This window comes from Panicum hallii, chromosome 9 (assembly GCF_002211085.1).
Source record: "Panicum hallii strain FIL2 chromosome 9, PHallii_v3.1, whole genome shotgun sequence".
NCBI classification, from domain to species: Eukaryota; Viridiplantae; Streptophyta; class Magnoliopsida; order Poales; family Poaceae; genus Panicum; species Panicum hallii.
Window position 1 is genome coordinate 55095213 of NC_038050.1, and position 27838 is coordinate 55123050.

The 27838-nt window shown below is 44.8% G+C and overlaps 2 protein-coding genes across 4 annotated transcripts in view; both read left to right on the forward strand.

The window, feature by feature from the left end:
* Positions 1 to 16532, forward strand: part of LOC112874336 — a 32654-nt gene extending 16122 nt beyond the window's left edge. For 2 of the 3 annotated variants that reach the window (XM_025937611.1, XM_025937612.1), the window contains 30 exons: positions 50 to 153; positions 2827 to 3116; positions 3199 to 3283; positions 3375 to 3692; positions 3788 to 4132; positions 4211 to 4697; positions 4849 to 5012; positions 5422 to 5581; positions 5726 to 5986; positions 6557 to 6745; positions 6893 to 6935; positions 7015 to 7139; positions 7273 to 8199; positions 8278 to 8351; positions 8450 to 8789; positions 8869 to 8967; positions 9040 to 9192; positions 9742 to 9923; positions 10004 to 10519; positions 10852 to 11029; positions 11116 to 11252; positions 11672 to 11798; positions 13026 to 13247; positions 13320 to 13679; positions 14465 to 14623; positions 14703 to 14978; positions 15072 to 15272; positions 15355 to 15407; positions 15491 to 15599; positions 15805 to 16532. In XM_025937611.1, the coding sequence (XP_025793396.1) occupies positions 50 to 153; positions 2827 to 3116; positions 3199 to 3283; positions 3375 to 3692; positions 3788 to 4132; positions 4211 to 4697; positions 4849 to 5012; positions 5422 to 5581; positions 5726 to 5986; positions 6557 to 6745; positions 6893 to 6935; positions 7015 to 7139; positions 7273 to 8199; positions 8278 to 8351; positions 8450 to 8789; positions 8869 to 8967; positions 9040 to 9192; positions 9742 to 9923; positions 10004 to 10519; positions 10852 to 11029; positions 11116 to 11252; positions 11672 to 11798; positions 13026 to 13247; positions 13320 to 13679; positions 14465 to 14623; positions 14703 to 14978; positions 15072 to 15272; positions 15355 to 15407; positions 15491 to 15599; positions 15805 to 16173 (7053 nt within the window). In that variant the 3' untranslated portion in view covers positions 16174 to 16532. Of the gene's footprint in view, positions 1 to 49; positions 154 to 2826; positions 3117 to 3198; positions 3284 to 3374; positions 3693 to 3787; positions 4133 to 4210; positions 4698 to 4848; positions 5013 to 5421; positions 5582 to 5725; positions 5987 to 6556; positions 6746 to 6892; positions 6936 to 7014; positions 7140 to 7272; positions 8200 to 8277; positions 8352 to 8449; positions 8790 to 8868; positions 8968 to 9039; positions 9193 to 9741; positions 9924 to 10003; positions 10520 to 10851; positions 11030 to 11115; positions 11253 to 11671; positions 11799 to 13025; positions 13248 to 13319; positions 13680 to 14464; positions 14624 to 14702; positions 14979 to 15071; positions 15273 to 15354; positions 15408 to 15490; positions 15600 to 15804 lie in introns of those variants that run through there. The other variant, XR_003224944.1, reaches the window with a different exon arrangement.
* A 3356-nt stretch (positions 16533 to 19888) lies between these two features.
* Positions 19889 to 22918, forward strand: LOC112874787 (beta-amylase 3, chloroplastic). Its single transcript, XM_025938314.1, has 4 exons — positions 19889 to 20621; positions 21287 to 21497; positions 21615 to 21725; positions 21813 to 22918. Exons 1-4 carry the CDS (start codon positions 20080 to 20082, stop codon positions 22617 to 22619), a joined length of 1671 nt encoding a protein of 556 aa, XP_025794099.1. The 5' UTR covers positions 19889 to 20079; the 3' UTR covers positions 22620 to 22918.
* The last annotated feature ends 4920 nt before the right edge of the window (positions 22919 to 27838 follow it).

The following is a 27838-nucleotide window of genomic DNA, read 5'->3' on the forward strand; positions in this document are numbered from 1 at the left end:
ACGTAATTGTATGATTGAAGTGTATTGTCTGATTACCTGATTGTTTCAGGCTATTGGACCAGAGCTTACTTTCTACAGTACATCAAGAAATGCTGGTGAAAACTTAGCGCTGTCAACAAAGGTTATTCATGCACGTACAGATGCATATTGCAGGTCAGGTTTTCGGGTGTCACTTGGTGCAATGTAGTTCTCAATTCTGTTTTTGAACTATTTTTTGTTGATGGTTAGGATCCCCACCTGTATTAATTTTATTTATCATTAGAAAAAAGAAGTGGAGCATTTTTCTAGAATGTACCAAATAATCACAGCTATATTGTATATCTGCAAATATTCGATATCAAATTAAAATGTAAGTGATTCTAAAAACCAAATTTTCAATATCAAATTCAAATGTCTAGTACATGTTGCGGATATTGATAAATACATGATGCATCACTGTCATTTCCTTTCCTTATTGTATGGAATGAGCGAACAAGATATTGAATCATTTTTGCTATAAAAAACCTGTTATTACAAAGTTGCTATGTATGCATTCACAACACAAGCATGAAATTCTTTCCTCGATGTCTGGAACTGATGATACAAAGCTACCTTGTGCAGCCAGTTGGTTCTGGTGCTTTTTGGACATTTATTTCTCTCTTAAGTTATATGACTGCATATATAACTAATCTCTTAACAAGGATGTAATTAACATTTATCAAAGCTATACCATGGCAATAAAGTTTGCAGATTTGATTTTCTTGCCCACGGATTATCTTGTACTACCTCCGGGAAGATAGCCAGATGGAGTCGGCTTGGAGGGAGACTAGACTATTAGGGGACTTGGAATTAATTCTTCATTGCTTGATAACAAATGACTGCCGTGCCTCCATATATATAGAGCTGACACCTAACAACCTGATAATTATCCTAACAGACCAACCAACTAATCTAATCTCTCTCCTAATCCTATCTCCTCACATGCAGGATAGATGGCCAGCCCTCTGGCCACCCATAACACTTCTCCCCCCTTTCTGAGCAGCTTGTCCTTGAGCTGCAGCAAACCTTTCTCAGGATGACTCCACTCAACAAATGATCAAGCCTTTTACATCTCAGCTTAACTACGTTATTTGTAACTAAAACGCAAAATAAATTCAGACTCTCTATTTGTGCTGCATCTCCAACTGTTGGTGGACCCCATCTGCAAGCACAAAGGGATAGAACATCACGTGAATGTCCTTTGTCCCGTGCAAGATCTGGACGAAAAAAACTCATGGTGCAATGTCTGGGGTTTCTCCAGCAAGAAGATTGCCACAGCCGCTTGTGGTGTGTGGCGTGGCGGAGCCGAGCGTGGTTGTGGAGGCAGGCCCCTGGTGGGCCGTGAGTGGTAGCAAAGGTGGCAGCAACATCGGAACCACAAATGTGGCATGCCGCAACTTGGAATGAAGTGTGTACCGTGGACGATAACAAATGGCACGGCTCCAATTGCTCAAGCCAGACTGAGCGAGGTGCAGGGACAATATGCAGAGATGGGCCCTTGGCAGCCAGTGCTGAGATGGCGCATCACGGTCCGGAACGCGAGCATCTACGGCCTTTGTCATATTCTGCACCTGCAGATACGTTGCCCCTCGTACTGTTGCCGGCGGTGCCAAAGCACAGCATGCTGTGCCAACCTTTTTCCCTTGCCATGGTTGTGTCTTGATCTGCAATGATTTGTCGCTGCAGCACTGCAGAAGATCGGCGCAAGGATGCAGTTCCCTTGGCTGAACTTGGCACTGTCAATGGAGCAGGCACTGCTGGTGACGAGGTCGTTGGCAGCTTCTTCTCCACCATGGAAGTTCTTGGCCCTATCTGAGGCAACACCCCATATAGCAAGTTCGGTGCAGCTATGGGAGCTGCTCCAAGGAGACCATCACTTGGCTTGGGGACTGTGCTGAAAAGGCCCTCACGTGGTGTCATCTTCTCTATGAGTGGATCAATTTCCTTCTCAGCCTGTCCGCCAAATCTCGAGTTCCTTGCACTGCTCTTCTCTGGCACCGAGCAACCTCCGCAGCTTGCCTGCTAAGTCTCTGAGTTCTGGATCAGAGCATGCAGACTGTGGCACGTCCGGCTTTGGTGCTGTTGTCCATGGGGTTGGCAACGGCGAACCCAACAACGTTGCAGATTGATTGGCAGGATAAGCCATGGGAAAGGATCCCTGACTTGTGATACCAGATGTTATGATCCTTAGGTCAGATTGATTGGCAGGAGAAGCCATGGGAAAGGATCCCTGACTTGTGATACCAGATGTTATGATCCTTAGGTCATTAAGGTAAACACCGCTAGGAAGATAGCCGGACGGAATGGGCTTGGAGGGAGACTACACTATTGGGAGCCTTGGAATTAATTCTTCTTCATTGCTTGGTATCAGATGATTTTCATGCCTCCGTATATATAGAGCCAGCAATTATACTAACGAACCAACTAACTAATATAATTTCTCTCCTTATCCTTCTCTCTTCACGTGCAGGATACATGGGATGGCCCTTTGGCCACCCATAACATATATACTACTGCTGTTGGTACATATTGATGTAACATATACACGATGGGATAAATTATGTTGGTCAAAGCCAGAATGCTTTCATGTCTGATTGCATTTAATCTTGCATCATTTGTCTTTTACATTTACTTCATATTTCCATCTGACAAGAAAATCATATAATCATCTGTGCCTAGAAACTTATTGAAGCATGCCATTTCCTGTAACGGAAAAAAAAGTTCTGCCAACATGTGGCTGACACATAAAACAATGTTCTTTCTTTACTCCTCTGTATGTTGGGGACTAACCCCTTTTTTATGCGACAGGCTTATAATGAAAGGCGGCAGTATGGAGATGAGTGGAAACATACTTGGTTTAAAAATGGAGAGTAATGGCATCAGAGTTATAGAGCCGTTTGACATGGCCGTGAAATATTCCAATGCGTCTGGCAAGACAAATTTACATCTGCTGGTTTCTGAAATATATATGAATTTTTCTTTTAGTATTCTCAGACTGTTTTTAGCGGTTGAGGAAGAAATTTCAGCGTTTCTCAGGATGTCATCAAAGAAAATGTCACTGGAGTGCTACCAGTTTGACAAAATTGCAACAGTGCAAGGTACTAGAAAACTTGTTATGTTGGTGTATACTTTTAGAGTTTTAGTCATGGTTTATAATTTGCATTCGTTGACATGTTTTAGGCAATACAAATGATCAAGTGTTCTCTTTCTGGCGACCACGTGCTCCATCTGGATATGCCATTTTTGGCGATTATCTCACACCAATGTTTGTGATTACTCTTTCATTCTCCCATCTTTTTCTTAACTTGCTTTGTTGTTGGAAGGATTTGTAATATCTAGTTCTTTTTTCATCTTAGGAATGACCCTCCTTCCAAAGGAGTCCTTGCTTTGAACACAAATGTTATAAGGGTCAAAAGGCCTTTATCATACAAGCTAGTATGGCAATCTAGTTCTCCAAGAACAAACATTTTTCATCAGAACGAGAGAGACTTGAAGAATAAGCTCTCTAATGTTGGCCAGCTCTGCTCTGTTTGGTTACCTGTAGCACCGGTGGGTTATGTTGCAATGGGTTGTGTTGTTTCACCTGGAACTGCTGAACCGCCTTTGTCTTCAGTTTTCTGTTTAACTGCTTCCTTGGTTTCATCATGTAATCTAAGGGACTGCATTGCACTGAGGTCAAATACATATTCCCTGAACTTGTTTTCATATTTGTTGTATAGCTACAGAGATTGCTCACTCATGCATTTTGTCCTTCAATTGTCTTTTTTAGGGATAATAGTGACATGATATTCTGGCGTGTTGATAACTCTTTTGGTTCCTTTTTACCTGGAGATCCTGCAAGCATGAGCATGCATGGAAATGCTTATGATCTTCGACATATGCTGTTCAACAGTGCAGACTCATCTCCCAAGACTATCTCTAGGAGGCAAGATTATATGAATGATGCCTCTCAGCTAGAAAGATCAGCATTGACCTCAGGTCGGCTATTTGAAGCGGTAGCAAGCTTTAAACTAATTTGGTCAAATAGTGGGACCTCTTCACCAAAGAAGCTCTCAATATGGCGCCCAATGTTGTCTGAAGGAATGTGTTACTTTGGTGACATAGCTGTTAACGGGTATCATTTGTATATTATTCTGTCATTTGAGAACCAAGGTCCATCAACACACAACTTAATATTTATCTTCAATTGTAGGTATGAACCACCGAATTCAGCTGTTGTCCTTCGTGATACTGGTGAAGACACTTTTCTCAGAGCTCCTGAAGGTTACGATCTTGTTGGCCGAATTAAGAAGCACCAGGGTACTGAGGGTATATCATTTTGGTTTCCTAAAGCTCCTTCAGGTTTTGTGGCATTAGGATGTGTTGCATCTAAAAGTTCTCCAGAGAAAGAGGACTTCAGTTTGTTAAGATGTATTAGAAGTGACATGGTGATGGGAGGTCAATTTTCTGAGGAAAGTGTATGGGATTCATCTAATGCTAAAACATCTGAACCTTTTAGCTTATGGATTGTTGATAACGATGCTGGTACATTTCTTGTGAGAAGTGGATATAGAAAACCTCCCAAGAGGCTTGCACTGAAGCTTGCTGGTCCACCTACATCAAGCAGTTCAGATAGCATCATTATTGATGCGGAAATTAAAGCATTTTCAGCTGTTTCCTTTGATGATTATGGAGGAATGGTGAGTCTTATATGAAGTACATGGCTAGCGATGATTATTTAAACATCTTACATGATTATTGACTTGTGTCTTTATTGCAAATGCTGTAGCTCTCCTGATGCTGTTATGTTCTATTGTTCTCTCAGATTCATGTTTGAACTATTCCATGCAGATGGTGCCGCTATTTGGCATGTCCTTTGACAGTGTTGGACTTAGTTACCATGGGGGTTCTCATCATCTAAATGCGACCGTGAGCTTGTCGTTTGTGGCCAGATCCTATAATGATAAGTATAGTTCATGGGAGCCCTTCATTGAACCAACGGATGGATTTCTAAGGTAACTCTTCTAGGAGGCAGTTCAGCAGTATGGGAGGACCCTACTGAATAATTATATAATATGTATAGAGATAAATGTGTATTAGAAAGGCCTAGGAATGGCCACACAAAAAGTACAACGCACATGAACTGAAAATCTCCTGAGAAACAAACCATTCTTGTTGGTATCCTGCCTATGTTTTAACAGTTCATTTTCATGGTTTAAAATCACAGGTACACTGTAGATATAAACTTCCATTATTTTGTGTTCACAAGTATTTAATAATAATTTGAGCTTGGATATTCACTAGGTTTCGCCTGTTCTACTTACCTGTTAAGCCATGGCATGTAACACCATATTATTTACAAAATCACAGCTTCTTGTTGAATTGTTATTTCATAATTTGGTAATCATTTTTTATGAATATCAGGTACCAATGTGACATGAATACACCAGGTTCTCCTGGCCAACTCCGTATTACCTCAACTCGAGATCTGAATTTGAATGTATCAGTTTCCAATACAAACATGTTATCACAAGCTTATGCTAGCTGGAACAATATTAGCCTTGGTGATGAATTAAACAAGAAGGTATATCTATTTTAAGCTTAAAATTTTGTTGTCTTGCCATCTATAAAAAAAGATGGAAAGCTGCACTTATTTTGTTTTGAGCCTTTAGTTCACATTTTGTCATGATTTGTTTTCTGAGTTAGTGTTCTTTTGTTCTATTATCAGGAAACATTTTCTTCTACTGAACGACCAGTTCTTGACGTTCATCGAAGAAGTTGTTATTACGTTGTCCCACAAAACAAACTCGGGCAAGATATATACATAAGAACAGCTGAAAATAGCAGCTCACTTGTAACTCTGTTGCCATCTGGGGATGATAGGTCCATAAAAGTTCCGGCTTCAAAGGATCTATTGGATTCTCATTTAAATGGAAAATCTGCTAAGTCATACCGGTTGATGATAACTGCCATTCTCGCGGATGCTGAGGTAGCTCTTTTCTTTGCACTCAGCTATGTACTTTTTGACCTTTCAGCTGAATCTTCAGCATCTTCTGCTGCATCTGCATGCCTGCATTTTGCTTGCCCTGTGATGAAGTGGTGTGGTCAACTCTTTGACCCACTTTCACAGCTTGCTTTACTACTTTTGTTTGTGTTAGCACATGCTGAAATACCCTAGCATTTGAAGCCAGCGCCAGACAATGTAAACTGATAGTGATGGGTAGCTGGCTTATTATTGACTGCCAGCTGATCTCCAAAACTCCAAATTGCCTTAACTGGAGGTGGGAAACTTGGATGGTGACAACCAGTTTCTGGTAAACTGTATTGGATCTATACCTATTATTACGATGTCCAAGTCCATCTTTTCTGACCATGACGGGAACTAGAGTGTTCACATGCTAACATGCTAGTGAGGGATATCAACTGATTCCAATTTTGAAATGCTCAAGCCCATGCCTTGCATTGAATTCTGAACCCAAAATTGCAAATAACTCTTCTGCTAAATAAATTATTGCAAAGGACATTTTCCGGTCATTCTAAACTTAGTTTTCCTTCCCAGATCAAGGTTGGTGAAGGATTAGCAACTGGTGAATATATGACTGCAGTGCGGCTCTTTTCAGAAAATCATTCTATATCTGATGCTCAGCAACAGAGTGCCCGTACTTGTGCTGCTGCTGGAGAACACTCGTCACAGAACATTAGAAAGGTGAACTGGAACGAAATGTTCTTTTTCAAAGTCAAATCTGAGGTATGTGAACTGAGCACAATCTGAAACATCTGTGCTCCTTGTCCTTTAGATATCCATGATGGTTGCTCCACTGTGGTTAGTCGTAAGTTTTTCAACAGCCATGTTTTCATTTTATTAACATTTCGTTTTCACCCGAAAATGTTTCAGGAGAATTATATTCTGGAGCTTCTTGTGCTTGATGCTGGTAGAGGTTCGTTGTTTTAGTGCAAAACAATAACTATTATTTTGTTTGTTTTTCTACACTAGTTTATTATTTATGCTGAGAACAGGTGAACCAGTTGGTATATACTCTGCTCCATTGAAACAAGTTGTGCAAAAGCTCCCTCCTACCTCGAAGTCGGACTCTGCCAAATTTGATTTGACTTCAGGTGACCTTATGTCAACCAAGACAGTGGTGAGAACTGAATACTTGGAGAACCATGTATTGATTGAGTCACTGTTTCAGAATAGAGTGCACACATGGTGTGCTTCTGGGAAATTTATATTTAGATATTTTTTTATGACATGACATCCACAATTATTCGCAGGAACCTGAAACTGTTAAACTTAGTGGGAAAATAAGATTTTCTGTAATTGTTTCTGGTAGAGCTAGTGTACAACAAGGGAACACAGCCAGTCCTGGAAGAAGTAAGACTGGATATATCCAGATTAGTCCTTCCAAAGATGGGCCTTGGACAAACATGAAGTTAAACTATGCTGTACCTGCTGCATGTTGGAGGTTTGGCAATTGTGTGATTGCTAGTGAAGCAACAGTCAATGAAGGCAACAGATATGTTAGCATACGTTCCCTTGTGTCAGTTATGAACACAACCAATTTTGTTGTTGATTTGCGTCTAAAAGGGATATTCGTTCGAAGTGCACTATCAGATGAACAGGGAAAAGACAGTTCTGTCAAAGAGGATCAAATCTTGATGGGAACGTTGGAGCCCAATTCTGTGGTTCCAGTCCCATTATCAGGTCTCTCACATCCTGATGTGCCATACATGTTGCAGCTAAGACCGGCAATCCATCATGAGCACATGAATTACTCCTGGAGTGATGTCCAGGAGAGACGCAGTCAAACTGAGTTTAGAAAGGAGGAGATCTTAGATATATGTGTATCAGATCTGTATGAATCAGAAAACTTGCTATTCTGCTCGCAGATTGATGGCACTTCCAGTTCTTGCCATGGACTATGGTTTTGCTTGAGTATAGAAGCCAAGGAAATAGGCAAAGATGTTCACATGGATCCAGTATACGATTGGAGCATCGTAATCAAGTCCCCGTTGTGTTTGGCATACTACCTTCCCATTTCTGCACATTATACTGTTAGTTCTAGTCACCTTGGTGATGAAGATTCAAGTTGCTCTCGTGGTACCTTAAATCCTGGAGAGGCTGTGAAGGTTCACAATGTTGATCCAAGAAACCCTTTGTACTTGTCCCTCATTCCGCATGGGGGATGGGAACAAATGGATGTATGTATAAAATTTCTTTCACAAATATATGCTTTCTCAATTTTTTTTGCACATATTGAAATGTCTTTCTGGTTCCAGGAGCCTGTTCTTATATCACATCCAACCCAAGCACCTTCAAAATTTATCAATCTAAGCAGCTCTTTATCTCGAAGGTAACAATGCAAACATGAAAAATGTCTAGTGGATAACATCCCATAACTGTTCACTAGTCGAGCTTCTCTTAGCCTATTCGTCTTCCGTTGTTCTGTAGGACTGTACAAATTCTGCTTGAACAAAGCAGCGACAATGACTATTTGATGGCAAGGGTTATCAGAATATATGTTCCCTATTGGATATCTTTTGCTAGATTACCTCCACTTACTCTGCGATTCATTGATACCTCTGGAAAGAAAGAGAAGAAGCGGATTCTTGCACGTTCACATTTGGAAACGAGTGAGAAGCACCTCTATGATATAAAACATGATGAATTGGTTGAGGGATACACTATAGCATCTGGATTAAATTTTAAGGGCTTAGGCCTTTTATCATGTGTTGGTGGACATGGAGGACGGTTTGGATCTGTAAAAGAATTATCACCTCTTGGTGATATGGTTAGTTTGGATCTTCTTTTGTTTTTATTTCTTGTTTTGAACCACTTCGATTGTAATAACGTTGTTCCTATCTATTCAGGATGGTGCGATTGATCTTTCTGCCTACGATGATGATGGAAAATGCATGCATATTCTTCTTTGTTCGAAGCCATCCTCATATCAAGCTGTTCCAACAAAGGTAGCTGCATGTTAATATACAATTTCATGTAGTAAGTGTCAAATCAATTAATTTCATGTCGTGACACAACAGGTTATCCATGTGCGCCCATACATAACATTCACGAACAGGATTGGACAAGATTTGTACATAAAACTTAATGTTCAAGATGAGCCAAAGGTCCTACAAGCATATGACTGGAGGGTTTCCTTTATGTACTCTCAGAGTGATACTGACAAGCTGCAGGTACTACATCATTCTCAATGATAGCACCATTTAGGTTAATTGTATGCATGAATTGTTGATGGATCCATTATTTATCTATTTATCATGTTAGTATTTTCTTCTTCTCAAGATCTTTTGTTGTGGTGTCTTTTGTGTAAGAGACTGTGTTGGCCATTTGGTTCAACTGTCTTTTGCCTGCTCTTTATATGCTCAATGTGGTTTCTGTACATTGCATTGTCGATTTTTTCTTTTTAGTTACGTTCATCATATTGTTGGTTATGTCAATTGTTCTATGTGAAAATGTGCAGTCTGTGTTATACGTCTAATGCTTTGACTTGTTGAGTTTTCATTATTTTACCTTTCCAAACATTTATCTATCTAGAGTAATGAGAATGATATGTGGATGCATGTGTTACCTAGCATGAGTAATTAATGTCAGGTAAGGTAAGGATATCACGATGGGCTCTGCTCTAAGAAAATACCACAATTTTCCTTGAGCATTACAATTTTCTGCTTGAATCATTTGGATGAACATATTTGAAATGCAATTATCTTCTGCCCTATTTGAAGGTCCGACTGGTGGATACAGACTGGTGTCAACCTCTGGAGATAGTAAAAGAAGACACCATTATTATAGCAATGAGAAAGCAGGATGGTAACAAGAAATTTGTGAAAGCCGAGATACGTGGCTACGAAGAAGGTTCAAGATTCTTGGTTGTATTCCGTATGGGGCCAGCATATGGGCCAATCAGGTAGTATGAAATGGTAACAACAGCATGCAGACATTTATTTCCCCTTTTTATGACTATGGCCATTGTATGGTTGCTTGTAGGATTGAGAACCGGACAGGTACTACAACAATCAGTACTCGCCAGTCTGGTTTAGGTGAAGATACTTGGATCGAAGTGAAACCACTTTCAACCAGAAAATATTCTTGGGATGACCCATATGGACAGAAAGCTATTGATGTTAGCATCCAGAAAGGAGATGTAGCTTGTGTCCTATGTGTTGACCTTGAAAATCCTGTAGGAAGTTATGCGAGTTTTAGGGAACATGGCCTAAAGTTCAGTATGGTTGAGACTAGTGATATTAAGATACTGAAGTTTACCGATTACCCGAGAAAAGATGAAGTATATGGATTGCCTGGATCTGAATTGATGGATCACCAAGCATCTGCATTGAAAGAAAACGAGATAGAGCCAGGTGCCAGGCCCTTGGAGCTTATTGTTGAACTTGGAGTTGTTGGAATATCTTTGATTGATCATAAGCCGAGAGAGCTTTTATACTTGCATCTGCAGAAGGTTTTCATTTCGTACATGACTGGTTATGATTCTGGGACCACTAGCAGGTATAGTTGCAACTAATATTTTGTTTCATCAACATCCTGTCAAGACATGCACAGGTCTAGAAATCACCTTTTCTTCCCTATGCAAGAGAAATGTCTTCCATCATTGTGGGGACTTGGCAATGTTAATGTACACTTAGTTCTTCACCATTTTTTGTATGTCATATTCTTCAATCCACTACCACTGCTGCTTTCAAATTGGCATAATCTTTGGACAACATTCTAGTAGTTAGCTGATGGCATACCTATAAACCTAGCTTTATGGCATCTCATTTTCCTAATCATGGCATTATGTGCACCGAGCCATCTTTTTTTATACATATAGTGTTTTGCAGATTTAAGTTAATTCTTGGCCAGTTGCAACTAGATAATCAGTTGCCACTGTCTACAATGCCTGTTGTTTTGGCCACTGAGAGCAAGCCTGATTCAAACCATCCTGTGTTCAAAGCAAACATTGCTGTTAGCAATGTGACATCTAACGGCATTCAAGTTTACCCACATGTCTATATCCGGGTAATGTTGTTGTTGTGCATATTTTGACAAGCAAATTTATTTAATATCAACCCATACTGAAAAAGTGAAAGTCATATTTTCTCTAGGTAATTGATGAAACATGGAGACTGAATATTCATGAACCCATTATTTGGGCACTAGTTGATTTCTACAACAATCTTCGATTTGTCAGTGCCAGCAGCAGCACAACTGTCACTGAAGTGGATCCTGAGATACGAATAGAGTAAGCTCCTAAGTTGCAGTCACGTTGCCATCTAACTTTCTATAGCAATTGTTAGACTTTCCTATTTTTTTGGACATGTCTTTTTACATCTGAAATTTCTTTGCCGCGTTTCCAATTTGATGCATCCTGTCATGTATCAGTAATTATTATTGGGTGCTACACTTGTTATCTAGATAGAGATAAATGCTTTACCCTTCCTGGAAACTGGAATGATGACTCAAAACTCTTTCTTACTACCGTATTTGTAAATGTTCATAAACATTGTGCCTTCTTCTTGATGGAAAGACATGCAGCTCTCCTGTTTGGTCTTTGTTTTCTTTTGCTTCTGTGGCACGTATGTACTAAGTTTTTTCAGTCTAAATATAACTTAGCTGGAATACAACATGACATGTGTCACAAAGTAATTGTATAATTTGCAGGCTTGTTGATATTTCAGAGATAAGGCTAAAAATATCTCTGGAAACTGCACCTACTCAAAGACCTCGAGGTGTCCTGGGCGTATGGAGCCCTGTCCTATCTGCTGTGGGTAATGCCTTTAAGATTCAGGTAGCGTGAAGTCAGTTTATGTATTCAACATCATGTTTCATGACTAGTGCCTGGCTAACCCAGTTATGTTAGGATAGGTTTGTGCATGTTCATAAGTATCCAGGAACTGTTGAGTTTAAGACCTTCTGTATAGTTATGCTAAATTTCAGTTCAAAATATTCTGCAAAAAGAGAAACGAATGTTGATACCATATTGCCAGTTGAACTGTCTGCCAAAAAATCGCCTTACCTGTTTCTCAAGCATTACCCCTGCTTTTTGCGTCAGGATAGCCACACAGGTGGCTATTTTCAGAGTTGTCTGTGGCTATTTTCAGAGTTGTCTGTACTTTTGCTGGGTAGGATATGTTCTTGGATAGTCGGCACTGCCTTTCATAGCTTTGTTTATTTCACGTAAATGGGTGTCCGCGCTGGTGGAGGCTGAGAATTTTCGTAAACATGTCTTTGCTCTCTGGCGGAGGACATTTTCCAATCAGTAGTTACAAACACAGCATCCCCTGATAAATCCAGGTAGAGATCTGGTTAGCGCATTCCCTAATAACTCAGTTCCATTATCTTTATGGTATTTGAGCCAGGTGCAACGTGTTGAAGTATAAGTGAATTGCCTACCTCTCCCCATCAGCTTAAGCTTTTGGGTTGAATTGGTTGGTGCATGCAACTCAATATGGTATCAGTGCCAGAGGTCTCGAGTTCGAATCCTAGCAGGCGCAATTAAATAAAATAATTGCAGCTGACTCTTATTTCCACGTTTGAGGCCTAGCGGAGCCTGCACATGAGGGGGAGTGTTGAAGTATAAGTGAATTGCTCACCTTTCCACATCAGCTTAAACTTTTGGGTTGAATTGGTTGGTGCATGCAACTCAATACAACTTATGCAACATTAGTTCAAGTGGAACTCCAGGAAGAATATGTCTGTCAGTGCACTACCCTAAATACCATACTCAAAAGTGAAGCTGTTCAGCTTAGTTTTCATTGGACCTAAGCAATTCACTCTAGTGCTGATAACTGAGGCAAGGTTGGTCATTTTGTAGGGTCAATCAAATGATAGTTGTTAAATGGGAATAATTTTATTTTTCTTTTCCTTTCATGTCTGCCAGAATTATGTGTTATCAGAAGTTGGCGTCGTGTATTCATGATCCAATTCAAAACTCTTGGGCTAGTCTTATTTCTGAATTGTTAAATAGAGGTTTATACTTTCAGTCCCATGAAATCTCCCTTGATGTTTGCCTTAGGTACATCTGCGGAAGGTCATGCATAGAAGCCGGTTTATGCGGAAGAGCTCCATCATCCCTGCTATCATGAACCGAATCAAGAGAGATCTGATCCATAATCCTCTGCATCTAATCTTTTCTGTAGATTTTTTTGGAGTGACGAAATCAACTTTATCATCACTTAGTAAAGGATTTGCGGAGCTCTCTACTGATGGGCAATTTCTTCAGCTGAGATCAAAGCAGGTGAAATAACTTATATGGTTCTATCCGTGTTTATGTTCGCTCAGTGAAACGCTTAAGTGGAATGTTATTTAGGTCTGGTCAAGGAGGATCACTGGTGTTGGCGATGGACTAGTTCAAGGGACTGAAGCATTTGCTCAGGGTTTGGCTTTTGGGGTTTCTGGTGTCTTAAGAAAGCCAGTTGAGAGTGCCAGACAGTATGGTCTTATAGGCATTGCACCTGGTCTTGGACGTGCTTTTGTAGGTTTCATTGTACAACCTTTAAGTGGGGCTCTGGATTTTTTCTCACTGACAGTTGATGGAATTAGTGCTAGTTTTATGAGATGTGTCAACATTATAAGTAACAAATCTGTACCCCAGAGGATAAGAGATCCTCGTGCTATCCACCGAGATGGTATAATAAGAGAGTATGACAAAGTTGAAGCTGCTGGTCAGGTACGGTGCTTGTTTCAATATTGTCCATTTCTTTTCCTTTTGCCTTTTTGTGAGAAAATAAATGTACAAAAGGATTCACTGATTTCTGAAAGTAGGTCGCCAGTCTAATATCTATTAAGGAACTCAAATAAAACTGAAAAAATAACAAGAAGAGTAAGGTAAACCTAATGAATGAAATGAAGCATCCTGAAGATTTTTCGTATATGTCGAGAATTGTTATGGTTCATCACAGCCAAGCTGGATATACCATATTTCATTCTTTAAGGCCCTTTCCTTTAGTACTAGCTGACTCAGTCCTATGAATCACTCTTGAGTTCACTCTGAGGTCACTCTGAGGAACTCCGAATAATGCATTTATCTTTGCAACTCCAAATACGCCAGCAAAACCAAAGTACCAAATCCTTGGAAAATGATTTGTAACCACTTGCCTGGCCTTACTTCAACCAGCTTACAATATGGCAAAAGTTATCTAGTCACAAATGCCATTTATATTTGTTTCTCCCATTTGGAATTGTAGGAAAGGTTGAGTTATGCAGAATTTGTTAAGAGCTCTGTAGCCTAAGAGTCAATTAGCACATAGTTGTACTGGGAGCTAAACTTTTACTTGAAAGGATCCAATTTGGACATTATGGGCTTATGGTTAGATTGATCAAGCACACAGGGCAAGTTTCCAATTGAAAATAAAAATAAGTATCAGGAAATGGTTCTGATGCTAATAGTATTAGTCAGAAGAGAGTGATTTTTTTTCATGCTGTGCAACTAAATTCGATTACTATCTACTTCAGATGGCCCTTTACCTGGCAGAAGCAAGCAGATATTTTGCATGCACGGATTTATTTCGAGAACCTTCTAAGTATGCATGGTCTGATTACTATGAGGACCATTTTATTTTGCCAAACCAGAGGATTGCTTTAGTAACTAACAAACGGGTGATACTGCTTCAGGTGAGGCTTATTCCTTTCTGATTGTATCATCGTGTTACTTCAAGATTTTAATTAAAACTCACGTTCTTCGTTTGTTTAGTGCTTGGATCTAGATAAAATGGACAAGAAACCTTCCAAAATACTTTGGGATGTTCCTTGGGAAGAAGTACTTGCGCTGGAGCTAGCAAAAGCTGGGTATCAGAGGCCTTCACATGTTATCATTCACCTGAAGAATTTTAGGAGGTCTGAGAACTTTGTAAGACTTATCAAGTGCAGCGTTGATGAAGATCGTGAACCTCAGGCACTTTCACTTTGTTCTTCAGTTCGGAAAATGTGGAGATCTCACCAGGCAGCAATGAAAGTTATACCATTGAAGGTACTCTCTCCTGCTCTCCTGAACTGTACTCTTTTCTTTTTAGAAACCAACTCTCCTGAACTGAACTTGTACTTCTGAACAAAACCATAATAGGTTCCATCAGGCCAGCGCCATGTTTATTTTGCGTCAGATGATGATAAAAGGGAATCCCACAGTCTTTCTAGGTCTTTGATAAGCTCGAGAGGAACTTCTAGTGATGTTGAGCAACGACTCATGAACCACACGGTAAACTTCCAGAAAATGTGGAGCAGTGAACCAGAACTCCAGAGCCGATGTAAACTGGTTGCCAAGCAGGTAATTCAGCACAATCTGAGTGACTGAAAAAATATTTTTTTCCAGATATCTGATGTAAAACAACTGTTGATGTTTATTTTAGGTTGCGGATGATGGAAGGGTGTTCAGCATCTGGAGGCCTTTGTGCCCTAATGGGTATGAAGTTAGACATGTTGACATGTCCCACTAATGTAACATATTTTATGCTGATGCTATAGATACTGAGCGAATTATTTCAGGTATGTCTCAATTGGAGATATTGCTCATGCCGGCACCTATCCACCACCTCTTACTGCTGTCTACAAAAATGCCAATGGGAATTTTGCACTGCCTCTGGGCTACGACCTGGTCAGTATTCAACAGGATTTTTTTTTCTTGGTCATTGTTAAGTAACTGAAATAATATAATTGTTTATGCTACTTTTATGCTAACAAATTTATTAATTTTAGGGCAGCTCATTGTTACTATTCGAGCACTCATCACTGTATCTGTATTGGAGGGCGTGGGGGGAGTCCTTATTCACATATTTCACTCATATTTGATTTTTGTGCAGGTTTGGAGAAACTGTGCTGAGGATTACAAAAGCCCTGTGTCAATATGGCTTCCAAGACCACCTGGCGGCTACCTAGCCCTTGGGTGTGTTGCTGTGCCCGCTTTTGAGGAGCCCCCACTTGACTGTGCTCTCTGCGTGGATGAGAGACTCACTGAGGATGCGGAGTATGAGGAGCAAATCATATGGGCGTCATCAGATGCTTACCCATGGGGATGCTATATCTACCAAGTTCGGAGCGACTCACTGCAGTTCATGGCACTTCGTGTCCCAAAAGAACAGTCTGAGCTGAGGCCCAAGAAGATATTGGAGTCGCATGTACAGCGAGCATCAGGGACTCCACGACAAGAAAAGCAAGCATACCGTGCGTGAAACTATGAAAGAGGATGTACATAATACATATACGTGCGTGCAAGAAAACTCGGCTGGGGCAGAGATGGACCAGCATTCTCGTGCACGAAAGCTCGAAGAAAGCCACATCTTTCGGACCACTCTTCGTTTCTCCGTGGTCAGAGCATACACACAGAGAGCCTTGCATCCAGCCCTTTTCTCTGGGTGCAAGTGTTGTAAACTAACAGTACTAGGTCAACGGTTGTAACTGTAAATGCAAAATTTTGTAACGCTTGTCACAGGTTGTCCAGCCTTGGATAACTAATCATGCTAATTTTTTTTTGGCGGGTAAATAATCATACATTTCATGGTACTCGCTCTGCATAATGTTACTGTATGAATTTGCGGCTTTGCAGTTTTGCTAGAGAGTGCAGAGACAATAGAGCTGGTTCCAAACATAAAAGTTTCAAAAGTAAAGGTAACATCAAATCCCCTCCGGTCAAAGTGAAAATCATTGCAGTCAGTAGCCTAAAAGTTTCTTGTTGCCGCATCCGGGAAGCAAGCAAAATCATCAGCTATGACGCGCACCCTCATCCCTCACCGTCGCACGCGATCAGCGACGCGGGGGGCGAGCTCCCGATCGACCAAGATTTTTTGACAGGAGCATGTTGGAGAGAAGCACGCGGCGCGGCGCCTGATGGAGGTGCCACCGGTGTTTGACAGGGGCATTTGGGTTGGGTTTGGGATGAGATCAGGCGAGACGCTCGTCCAGTCGTCCCCGTCTGCCGTTTCGCTTGCATGCACGCACGCACCTGCGGAGCGCCTCGTCGGAGCCACATCTCGCGTCGCTTCCCCCGTCCGATGGAGCAGCGAAGCAACGGCTGTCCGGGCCGCGCAGGTTCGGCACGCAAACGCCGCCGTGTGAACCGACGGGGATGGCCGGTGGTTGTGGTCCACGGCGAGGCGGACACCGGAGGGAGAAACAAGCAAAAGACCGCGCACGATCCGGTGGCGACATGGAAAGCAGACCACTGTTGGTGTCTAGCTATACAAGTCTCGAGGATGGAAATATCGGCTACAGGGAGAGATATTTCTGCAAAGTGGCACCGTGAAGTGTTTTCTCTTTTTTTCTTCGCTGAGAACCCAGAACTGGAAATTCAATCAGCTGCACAGCTGGTTCATAGTTTTCAATTTCGTGTCAATTATATATAGGAATCTGGAATTATGCATAGATGGTATGTTATTTTTGTATACTCTCTCCATTACAAGTCGAGCTCTGACCAATTTTATTGGAGAATTCATAGATAGTTGGCTAAAAAATATTTTTTAAAAAAACGTTTTTCCATTTTAGAAATAGCTTTTAACTGGCGGGGTCTTTTCTTTAAAAGTTCTTTTTTACAGTGATTTTCAAATGTTTAAAGATGAGCATGGAGTTGCACTTTATCGAATTATTGTACGAGCCCACTTGTGATACATATGACTCACAATTGGGGCCATGGCCAATCAGTAGGTCAATGGTGACATCAGCAGCAGGTGTTTTGAATCATGTGCATACGCAAACCAAGCTTCTTAGTCTTTCTTTTTTAATGGGAAAAAATTGAAGTGGACGCAACGGAGGAGACAAGAGTGAACAGGCGGTGCGTGGAACAAGAGCCACAAGCGCGCGCCCGGCAAGGGGCCCAAAAGGTCGCCGGCGCCGGGCCCCGCGGGCCAAACCTGGCAACAGAAAAGCAAAGCCGAGAGGCGAGAGCAGCCCGGGCCCGCGCGGGGTGCGTCCGGAAACATGGGGTGGAGGTGCGCGCGGCGACGGGCGCGGGCCGGGGGGCGGATAAGGCCGCCACGGCAGCCACGCGTTTGCTCTTGGTGCCCGCGCGCGGCCGCGTCACCACCAGCTCATCGCCTACCCGCACCCGCCGCGGCCGGCGCCAGACGAACGCCGTCCTGGGATCTGTTGCAGTGCTCCTCGTGCTCTAGGGCCTTGGAGCCATGCGTGTTGCATGAGAGCGTGACTACAGTCTGTCGGTTGTTGGTTTGTTAACCGTCAGTAAGAATCATCTATGTGACATGTCCGGCTGTAGAAGGCTCTGTCGGTAATTTGGTTTTGTTTAATGATCAGTTGATCACGTTGGCCTGTACCAGCCATTGCTTGCCGATCCGATCGCAATTGGAAGGGTAGGGCGCATGTGGTGATCTGGCCTTGTACTTACAGAAGTTCCAAGACGTAAGAGTGGAACTTGGTGCCTTTTTCGCTCTTACACGTGAATGATCACACTTCTAATTGCGATCTACTAGATGAGCATCATGTGCGAAAACATCTGATAAGCATGAGCAATTGAGTGAACCTACCCATGCGTGATGACAGCTGCGACTAACCAGAGTAGAGTAGCATTCGAGTAGGACAGGCTCGACAAAGGACGTGCGTGATGGCGGGCACTGCAGGAGGTTTGCTGGTAGGTCGTTTACGTCCGCGTGTATGCTGACTCACTCGCGTTTAGTCTTGTTGCACGCGAAGCCGCAAGCTTCCAAACCGACCGTGCACCAAACACCGACGGGCCGTGCATCAAACACCGACGGGTGGATGGGTTAAAAGTATGGTAAAAATTAACCTAAATGTAAATAAATCTAAACAGATGTTAATTATGAGTTAATTAGGACTAATAGAATCTAACCACCAATTGACCACTATCTGTACAAATTAACCTACAATAAACTCATAAACGGTACCTACTCCGCTCCTTCCATTTACACCTAGTCCATACTTCACCGTGCTCCAAGCCCTTTTTCATCCATTTCACCATTTCTACTCTAATTTGAACAAAAGGGAAATGTATTATCATGGTTCATGGAATGAGTCAAAAAAAAAGAGATAATAGAATGTAAATACGGCTGGAGCACCGCGCATGTTCCTCGTTGGCCGTTGGCGATTTGGCGCAAGTGGCACATGGGTTCACCCGGAGCCATTGGTCGCAGCCTCGCTACGTGGCGGTGCGTGCGTGCCATGCCAAAACTGGGTTCGCAACCAGGCAAGGGCTACCTGCCAGCTCTCGCTCTCGCTCGCCCGGTCCCGGTCGCGCTTGGACCGGGCCCTCCCGCAGCCCGTCCGCGGGGCCCTGCTGCCAGCCTCACGGCCCATCAGGGCCTGAACGCGGTTTGAACACGTCAACCCGCACGCCACGTCGGCCGCCCGCTCCCGTCCGTCCCCGGGCCGGCGGGCGGATAATACTCTCTTATCTGTTTCAAAGCCGCCCCCCTCCTCTCGGCCAAGTGAAACGAGCGCGGACGTGGCGCGCCCGTCCGCCCACGCGGTGCGCTTCGGACGGCGCCGTGCAGCTCGTGCTACAGTGATCACACTCCCTAATCCGCTCTAGAACAGCCTAGCTCAGCAGCTGGTCGGCGCGCCACGTCAGCCATGGGACGGCACGGGTAGTGTACCGCTGCTGCTGCCGTGTCATACATGAGATGGATAAGTGATTAGTATTTGCAGGACAGGAGCAGAGACAAATTTTAAAAAATAAACAGTTCGGATATGACCCCCAGCGCCGCCCAGCAGCAGCAGCAGGAGGCAACGCAACGGGCAGGCGGATTACGGATAGATAGGCTGATGCAATCATCCTCAGTCTCTAACGAGCTCGCGTCCGTTTGATTAGTCCTGATCCTGGCGTTGATTGTTTGATTAGGGAGGATAAGCACCCGAGCCATCCGTCGCCGTCACACGCCTCCACCGGCAATTCCTCTATAAATACGGCGCCCAGCCCGCACCGAGCCTCTCCTCCCAATTCCTCCGCTTCTCAATCTCACAGCCTTTGCAGCCGAGTTGAATCCTCCGCTTCTCTATAAATCTCCCTTCCCATTCCTCTTCCCTTCTCTTGTCAAGCGCAAGCATCCCTCTTCCTCTCTCGCAGCCTTGTTGGTTGGTTGGTTCTCGCCTCTGATCCGAAGGCAGAAGCCATGGCGCTGACGCTGCGTTCCACCACGTCGTTCCTGTCGCCCGTCGACCCCACCTCCAAGCTGCTCCACAAGCCCGGCGTCGACGACGCGCTGCCGTGCTGCGCCGCCGTGCCCGCCGCGCCCCACGCCGCCGCGCCGGGCCGCAGGCTGCGCCTCGTCAGGGCGGCCGCGCCCGCGCCGGCGGCGGGCCGCGCGCCGGCCGAGGCCGCCGAGCTGCTGCACGCCGGCGGCGCGGTCCACGAGCACGGGCGCGCGCGCGGCGGGGTCCCCGTCTACGTGATGCTGCCGCTGGACACGGTGGGGCCCGGCGGCCAGCTGTCGCGGCAGCGCGCGGTGGCGGCGAGTCTCATGGCGCTGCGGGGCGCCGGGGTGGAGGGCGTCATGGTGGACGTCTGGTGGGGCGTCGTGGAGCGGGAGGGCCCCGGGCGCTACGACTGGGAGGCCTACGCCGAGCTGGTGCGCATGGTGGAGCGCGCCGGGCTGCGCCTCCAGGCCGTCATGTCCTTCCACCAGTGCGGCGGCAACGTCGGCGACACCTGCAAGTAAGCCATCTCCGTTCCAGTAATCGCCTTGCCCCTGTGCTCCGGTAGTGGTAGCAATCGCGCAGATAACTTATTGGCTAGTACTAGATTTGTCGGAATTGAACTTGTGATGCTTCAGACAGTTCAGAGTTCACACTCTGGTGTGAAATGAAATTCACTGCGTTCTTTCCGGTTTCTGAGGAACCAATTGCTGTGCTTTAGCTTGAAGGGGGTGCCAACAAAACAAAAATAGGCGAACACGTTATGCTCACGGGGGTTACTAGCTTCAATCCTCAATTAATTAGACGGTTAGGGCCCGTTAACTCCAGACTTGCCGCTTTTCATTTGTTGGTCCCTTGCACGCAAGGCCTTGGTATCTCCCGGTCGGCAAGCAACCAGTTTGTCAAAAGACAGGTTAAAGTTGTGACTAGCAAAAGAACAGAACATAGCAGAATTGTTGCTACCACAGGAACCGAAGGGAAAAGATCCAAAGATTATAACCCCCAATCATCTGTTGGTGCTGACTGCTAACAGCTAACCAATTGCCTGATTAAGACGACATGATTGAGTAGTTGATAGATGCTAGGTCCACAGCTAAATAACTTTCATAAAAATCGAAAAGGGTTAAACAATTTTATCTGTTGCTGGTACTCTTTTATTGATGTTTGTTGCTCTGACATTTGCAGCATCCCGTTGCCACCATGGGTGCTGGAGGAGATGAGCAGCAACCCGGACATCGTGTACACGGACAGGTCCGGCCGGCGCAACCCTGAGTACATCTCCCTCGGCTGCGACACTCTGCCCGTGCTCAAGGGCCGGACCCCCATCCAGGTCTACACCGATTACATGCGCAGCTTCCGTGAGAGGTTCCGCGACTACCTCGGCAACGTCATCGCGGTAATCATCAATTAAACTGAACATTCTTATTGATCGCTGAACATTGCAATGGCAGTTTGAGCATAGCCTGTCAAGATGCTGTGATGACTGAGACTGAACCACTTGTGTTTCGTACAGGAGATCCAAGTGGGCATGGGACCCTGTGGAGAGCTGAGGTATCCTTCCTACCCAGAGGCCAACGGAACCTGGCGTTTCCCTGGCATCGGCGAGTTCCAATGCTATGATAAGGTAGGAAACAACACATGATAAGTGTTAAATGTTTGGAATTGTTGATGGGCGTTTGCTGAATTGTTGTGCTTGTTTGTGTCGGTGCAGTACATGCGGGCATCGCTGGAAGCCGCGGCGGTGGCAGCGGGGCACGAGGAGTGGGGTAGGGGCGGGCCGCACGACGCCGGCGAGTACAAGCAGATGCCCGAGGAGACGGGCTTCTTCCGGCACGACGGCACGTGGAGCACCGAGTACGGCCAGTTCTTCCTGGAGTGGTACTCCGGCATGCTCCTGGAGCACGGCGACCGCGTCCTGGCCGCGGCCGAGGCCGTGTTCGGCGGCACGGGCGCCACGCTCTCGGCCAAGGTCGCCGGCATCCACTGGCACTACGGGACCCGGTCCCACGCGGCGGAGCTCACAGCCGGGTACTACAACACGCGGCACCGCGACGGGTACGCGCCCATCGCGCGCATGCTGGCCAAGCGCGGCGCCGTGCTCAACTTCACGTGCATGGAGATGAAGGACGAGCAGCAGCCGCAGCACGCCAGCTGCTCGCCCGAGCAGCTGGTGCGGCAGGTCAAGGCCGCCGCGAGCGCCGCCGGGGTGGAGCTCGCGGGCGAGAACGCGCTGGAGCGGTACGACGAGGCGGCGTTCTCGCAGGTGGTGTCCACGGCGAGGGGCGCCGGGCTGGCGGCGTTCACGTACCTGCGCATGAACAAGACGCTCTTCGACGGCGACAACTGGCGGGAGTTCGTGTCCTTCGTGAGGGCCATGGCCGACGGCGGCACGAGGCCGGCGCTGCCGCGGTGCGACACGGGCCACTCGGACCTGTACGTCGGCTTCCTCGACGCCGCCAAGGAGAGGAAAGCGCCGGAGGCTGAGGGCGCCGCCACCGCCACCGCCGCGGCATGGTAGGCGTGGTTCCCCAAACCCCATGCCTGTGCGTGCGGATCACACACATGCACCGTGCTGTGGTATGTGTGTTAGGGTACGCGCACCGGAGAAGGGGAACTGTATAGATTCAGGGGGCTTGCAGGTTGCAGAGTTTTATAGGCTGTAATCGAGCAGGTAGATAAGCAGGCAGGCAATGTCCAGAACCAGAATAGGCTCAGGCTGTCTTGTGTTTCTTTGTTCATTCGAAACTGTATTATAAGGAGCAGCTTGTCGTAAATTCAGATGAAACAACTTGCAATGCCAATACTACTAACTAGACTCTTCGATTGTGCAAAGATTTTCAGTGCGACTCAGTAGGGATTATACAAAAATCAGTGCAAATTTGATAGAAATCGTACGAGATTCTCGCATTTCAAACGGTGGCTCTATCAGCTCATTGCCGAGAATGGAGGCGCCATACGACCATCTCCATCTCTGAACATGTGCATCTCGTATTCTCGTGAAGCTGGCCGACAAAAATAAATACTAAGCGTCTGTCATCAGGCACCTCCCATATCACACCTTTTGTTTGCAGATGATAGCCTACTATTTTTTAAAAGCGAATTCAGAGCAAGCAAGTCGCATAAAAAATATCCTGCAGATGTATTGTAGCTGCACTGGTCAATTAATCAATCGCCAAAAATGCTCTATTATGTTTGGGATTTTATGCTCTGATGAGGCCAAGGATTCCGTCCGAGGCATGCTACAAATTGAGAAAGAGGCATTTGACGAGAAATATCTCGGTTTGCCCACTCCAGAGGGTTGTATGAAGAAAGATAAGTTCCAACTGATTAGAGCACGTTTTGGTAAAAGATTGGCTGACTGGAGTGATAAAAATCTATCAATGGCAGGAAAGGAGGTTTTGATAAAATCAGTTGCACAAGTCCTGGCCACATATATGATGAGTGTCTTTAAACTTCCTAAGGGCCTTTGTGATGACCTTATGAGAATGATTAGACTGTATTGGTGGGGTGCAGAAGAAGGAAAAAGGAAGACTCATTGGATTTCTTGGAATAATTTGGTGCAGCCAAAATGCAGAGGTGGGATGGGCTTCAGAGACTTTCGGCTTTTTAACCAAGCTTTGTTGGGTCAGCAAGCTTGGCGGCTATTATTTTTCCCGAATAGTCTCTGTTCTAGACTTCTAAAAGCTAAGTATTTTCCTAATGGGAATTTGCTAGACATGGTCTTCACGGGCAATGCTTCAAATACTTGGCGTGCGATTGAGTATGGTATTGAACTGTTAAAAAAAAAGGCACAATCTGTCGTGTCAGGAATGGCAAAAATATACGTATTTGGCGTGATAATTGGATTCCAAGAGATTTTTATTTGAGACCAGTCACAAGAAGACGACATTCAAGGTTTAAATGGGTGGCTGATCTTATTGATGAAGAGCGAATGGAATGGAAGATGAACATTCTACAACAGAATTTTGCTCCCGTAGATGTTGAAGAGATCCTGAAAGTTAAGCTGTATTCTAGCTGTGGATATCATAGCCTGGCATTATGAGCGCTCTGGCATCTTTTCAGTAAAAAGTGCCTACAACTTGCACTGAACATGAGCACCCTTGAGATACATGCTTCAAGCAGTGAGAATAAAATGGTACTTGTCTATGGCAGCATATATGGAAAGCAAATATCCCTCCAAAAGTTAGAATTTTCGCTTGGCGCTTAGCAAGAAATGCTCTCCCAACTAATAAAAACAAGAAAGCTAGGAATATCTTGAAGGATGATACGTGTAATATTTGTGGTATGGAATCTGAATCAACTTACCATGCAGTGGTCGGTTGCTCTCATTCTCGTGCTCTCCTGGAAGCAATGCGTACAGATTGGCCTGTGCCGGATGATTCTCTACTTCAATTCTCAGGTCCAGACTGGTTTTTACTCTTGCTAGATCAGCTGTCTGATGAAGAGCGCTCTATGATAATCCTAATCTTTCGGCGCAACTGGAGCGACCGCAGTTCTATGACTCATGGAGGAGGCCGACTGTCTATTGATGCCTCAGCTCGTGCTTTAAGAGCCCTGCAAAGAACTTTTTTGCAAGAACAACAGAACATTATAGATGATGTGAAAGGAAAGTCTCCCCTCAATGTTTTTGCAGGAAAACAAAAACACAAGGTGCCTCTGGAGAAGCAAACACCCAAGCACTTGTGGCAACCACCGGAGGAAGGATGGATTAAAATAAATGCTGATGGAAGTTCTGTTGAGACGACGGGAGAAGCCTCTGTAGGGGTCATCATTCGTGATCACGAGGGACATGTCCTTCTCTCTTCGTGGAGGTACATGTTTCAGTGCTCCTCGGCGGAAGAAGCAGAGCTCCTTGTTAGTTTGATCTCCCGGGCCCGATGGGCCTTCTCACCCCGCGCCCTGATCGGGGCGCCCCAACTCGTTCCTAGCTGGTGGGTCCCCGTCCCGCTGCGCTATAAAAGGATAGGTCGGGGCCAGCGGCACGGGATATGAAGATCGCCGCCGCCGCCACCCCACCGACACTGTAACCCTAGCCGATCTAAAGGAGGCGCAGTAGCGGCGGAAAGCTCCATCGCCGGCCACCGTCCACGTCTTCGTCTCGACCCGTGCCCACGCCCGCGACCCGAACCTCGGCCACCGCAAGCTCCAGCACCGCCCCGACCATGGTGGGCACATCTGCAACGCCCGCGACGCAAGGGCACGAAGGTATAACCCCGTGCCCCTCTTCTCCCCTCCCTCTCTCTCTCTCTCGCGCTCGCCTTATGTTAGTATCATATGGTTTCTCCTAATCTAATCAACACGGTAGCCGATCCCCAAGTCTAACAATGGTATCAGAGCCATCCACACTCTTTACATTGAACGGACCACAGATATCTGTGTGAATTATCTATAATACACTTGTGCTCCTCTTAGCATTTTTCTTTATTTTCTTTACGAATTTTCCTTTTATGCATTCAATGCATTGTTCTAAGTCAGAGAACTCTAATGGAGGAAGAATTTCATTTTTAACTAATCTCTCTATTATCTCTCTATTGGTTTTGGGCCTCGCGCGGACAGAAGCTGCGCGGGCCGCCGCCGTGCAGCTCGGCGGTGATGCCGTGCCGTGCCGTGCCGTGCCGGATCTGGGCACCACGGTGAAGCCGCTCGACGGCGGCGCGCTCACCTTGCGGTGGACGCGCGCGCCGGCGAGGGGGCTCGTGGTGGCGCCGCTCGCTCCGCGCCGCCGGTAGCCGATCCACTCTCGCTCGCGTGGGTGGGGAAGAAGGAGGCGCCGGGGAGAGAGGGAGGAAATGATCTAGGGTTTCGCGGGGAGGGCCGGTGTGGGGGTTTTTGTTTCGCCGAGATCGACGCGCGGCCGTTGATCTCCATCCGACGGTCGAGATCGAGCCGCGCGTAGATGGGCCTCTTTCAGCCCAGGCGGGACGGCTCTTTCACGGCCCGGGCCCAGGTTGCCTTGCCCGGTCGCCGCGGGCGCACGCGCAGGCTCGCATGCCGGCGCTAACGGGCCGTTGGCCATGGGCCACCGCCACGTGCACGGGCCAGTTATCCTGGTGAGCTGCCGTGCACGAGTTAGGCCGGCTGGGCCGGATTAGAGAGAAGAGCAGTGCACCATTTTTTTTATTTTTCCAGAGTCATTTTTCAATAGAATTTCATTGTATTTGATGCATTTCAAATTCAAATTTGATTGCATTGTGATACAATATTTTCCAAAAGATAAAGAGACATATTTTTGATAGAATTAAAGTTTTCCGCTGTAAAGATTAAATAATTTCATATGCTAATGATTAATTGTCTTGTCATTGAAATTTGAACCAACGGGATAATTTAAATTTTCAAGGCAAATAGATAATTTTTTAAATTATAATATTGTTATTTTTTGACCAACGTTAACAATGACAAATATTGCAATTACTATTGTATTATCTTTTGATAGATAATTTTAATATATTATTTCTATTTATGCCCAACGGTATTTTAGATTTAATACAAAAAGAAATTATGTCTTAATCCTTTTGATAGATAATTTTCATGTATTACCTCTAATTCTGCCCAACGGTGTTTTAGATTTAATACAAAAGGTTATTGCATGTTTTAAAATCCCGACCAACGTCGTATTTTTACATATGCAACAATATAATCGAGTTTATTTTAATGTTTTCACCACTCATGTATATTTTTTTCAGGAGGGTTATCAATGATGATTTCCATCAATGATATTCCTATATTAAAGGGAGATAATTACCATGAATGGTACAGAAAGCTAGATCTGTATTTCATCATGGGTGAACTGGATTGGGTTCTAGCTACACCGACTCCCACAGAGCCTGTGACTCCTGTGAGGAAGGACACAGACACAGATGTTTCTTGGAAGCAAACAGAGCTTTCTTATAAGAAAGAAAAAAGCAGATTATGATAGGCTTTATGCTAAATGGCTCTCTGCCAACAAGAAGTGCTTGGCAGTGGTAAAGAACACGATTGAGCCTGCCATTATGGGCTCAATTCCAGATTGTGCTACTATAACAGAGTATCTTGAGAAATTAAAAAACCAGTACACTGGTTCTTCAAAGACTTATGCAACCCAGTTAATTAAACAACTGGTTTCAGAAAAATACAATGGAGGTAGCATCAGAGAACATATTCATCGCATGGTCAATCAGAACAACAAGCTTAAGTCATTGGACCTTGTCTTCAAGGAGGATCACATTGTCCATTTGATTTTTGCTTCGTTGCCAAAAGAATTTGACACTTTTGTTGTCAATTATAACACCCAACCACATACTTGGGATATAGAAAAGACCATTGCGATGTATGTTCAGGAGGAGGAAAGGATAAAATCCGCCACTGACGGATCTTTAAACTATGTGAACAAGAAGAAGAATGCCAATTTCAAAGGTAATTTTTCATCCTCTTCTTCATCCTCTTCTAAAGGCAAATGTTCTCATCAACACCGACGTCAAGAAGGACAGGTTCTAGTAGAGAAGGACCAATGTCTCTACTGCAAAGAAAGGGGTCACTACAAGAAAAACTGTCACAGATACTTAAAGATGATCATGGAAAAGAGATGTGAGAATATTATTTCATTCGTAAATGAATCCTTGTATATAGAATATTCAAAAACCACTTGGTGGATTGATTCAGGAGCAACTATTCATGTTGCAAGTTCATTGCAGAGATTTCGTTCGACGAGAACCACTCAAAGAAGCGAAAGGCAAATTAAAGTTGCCAACGGAGCCCAGG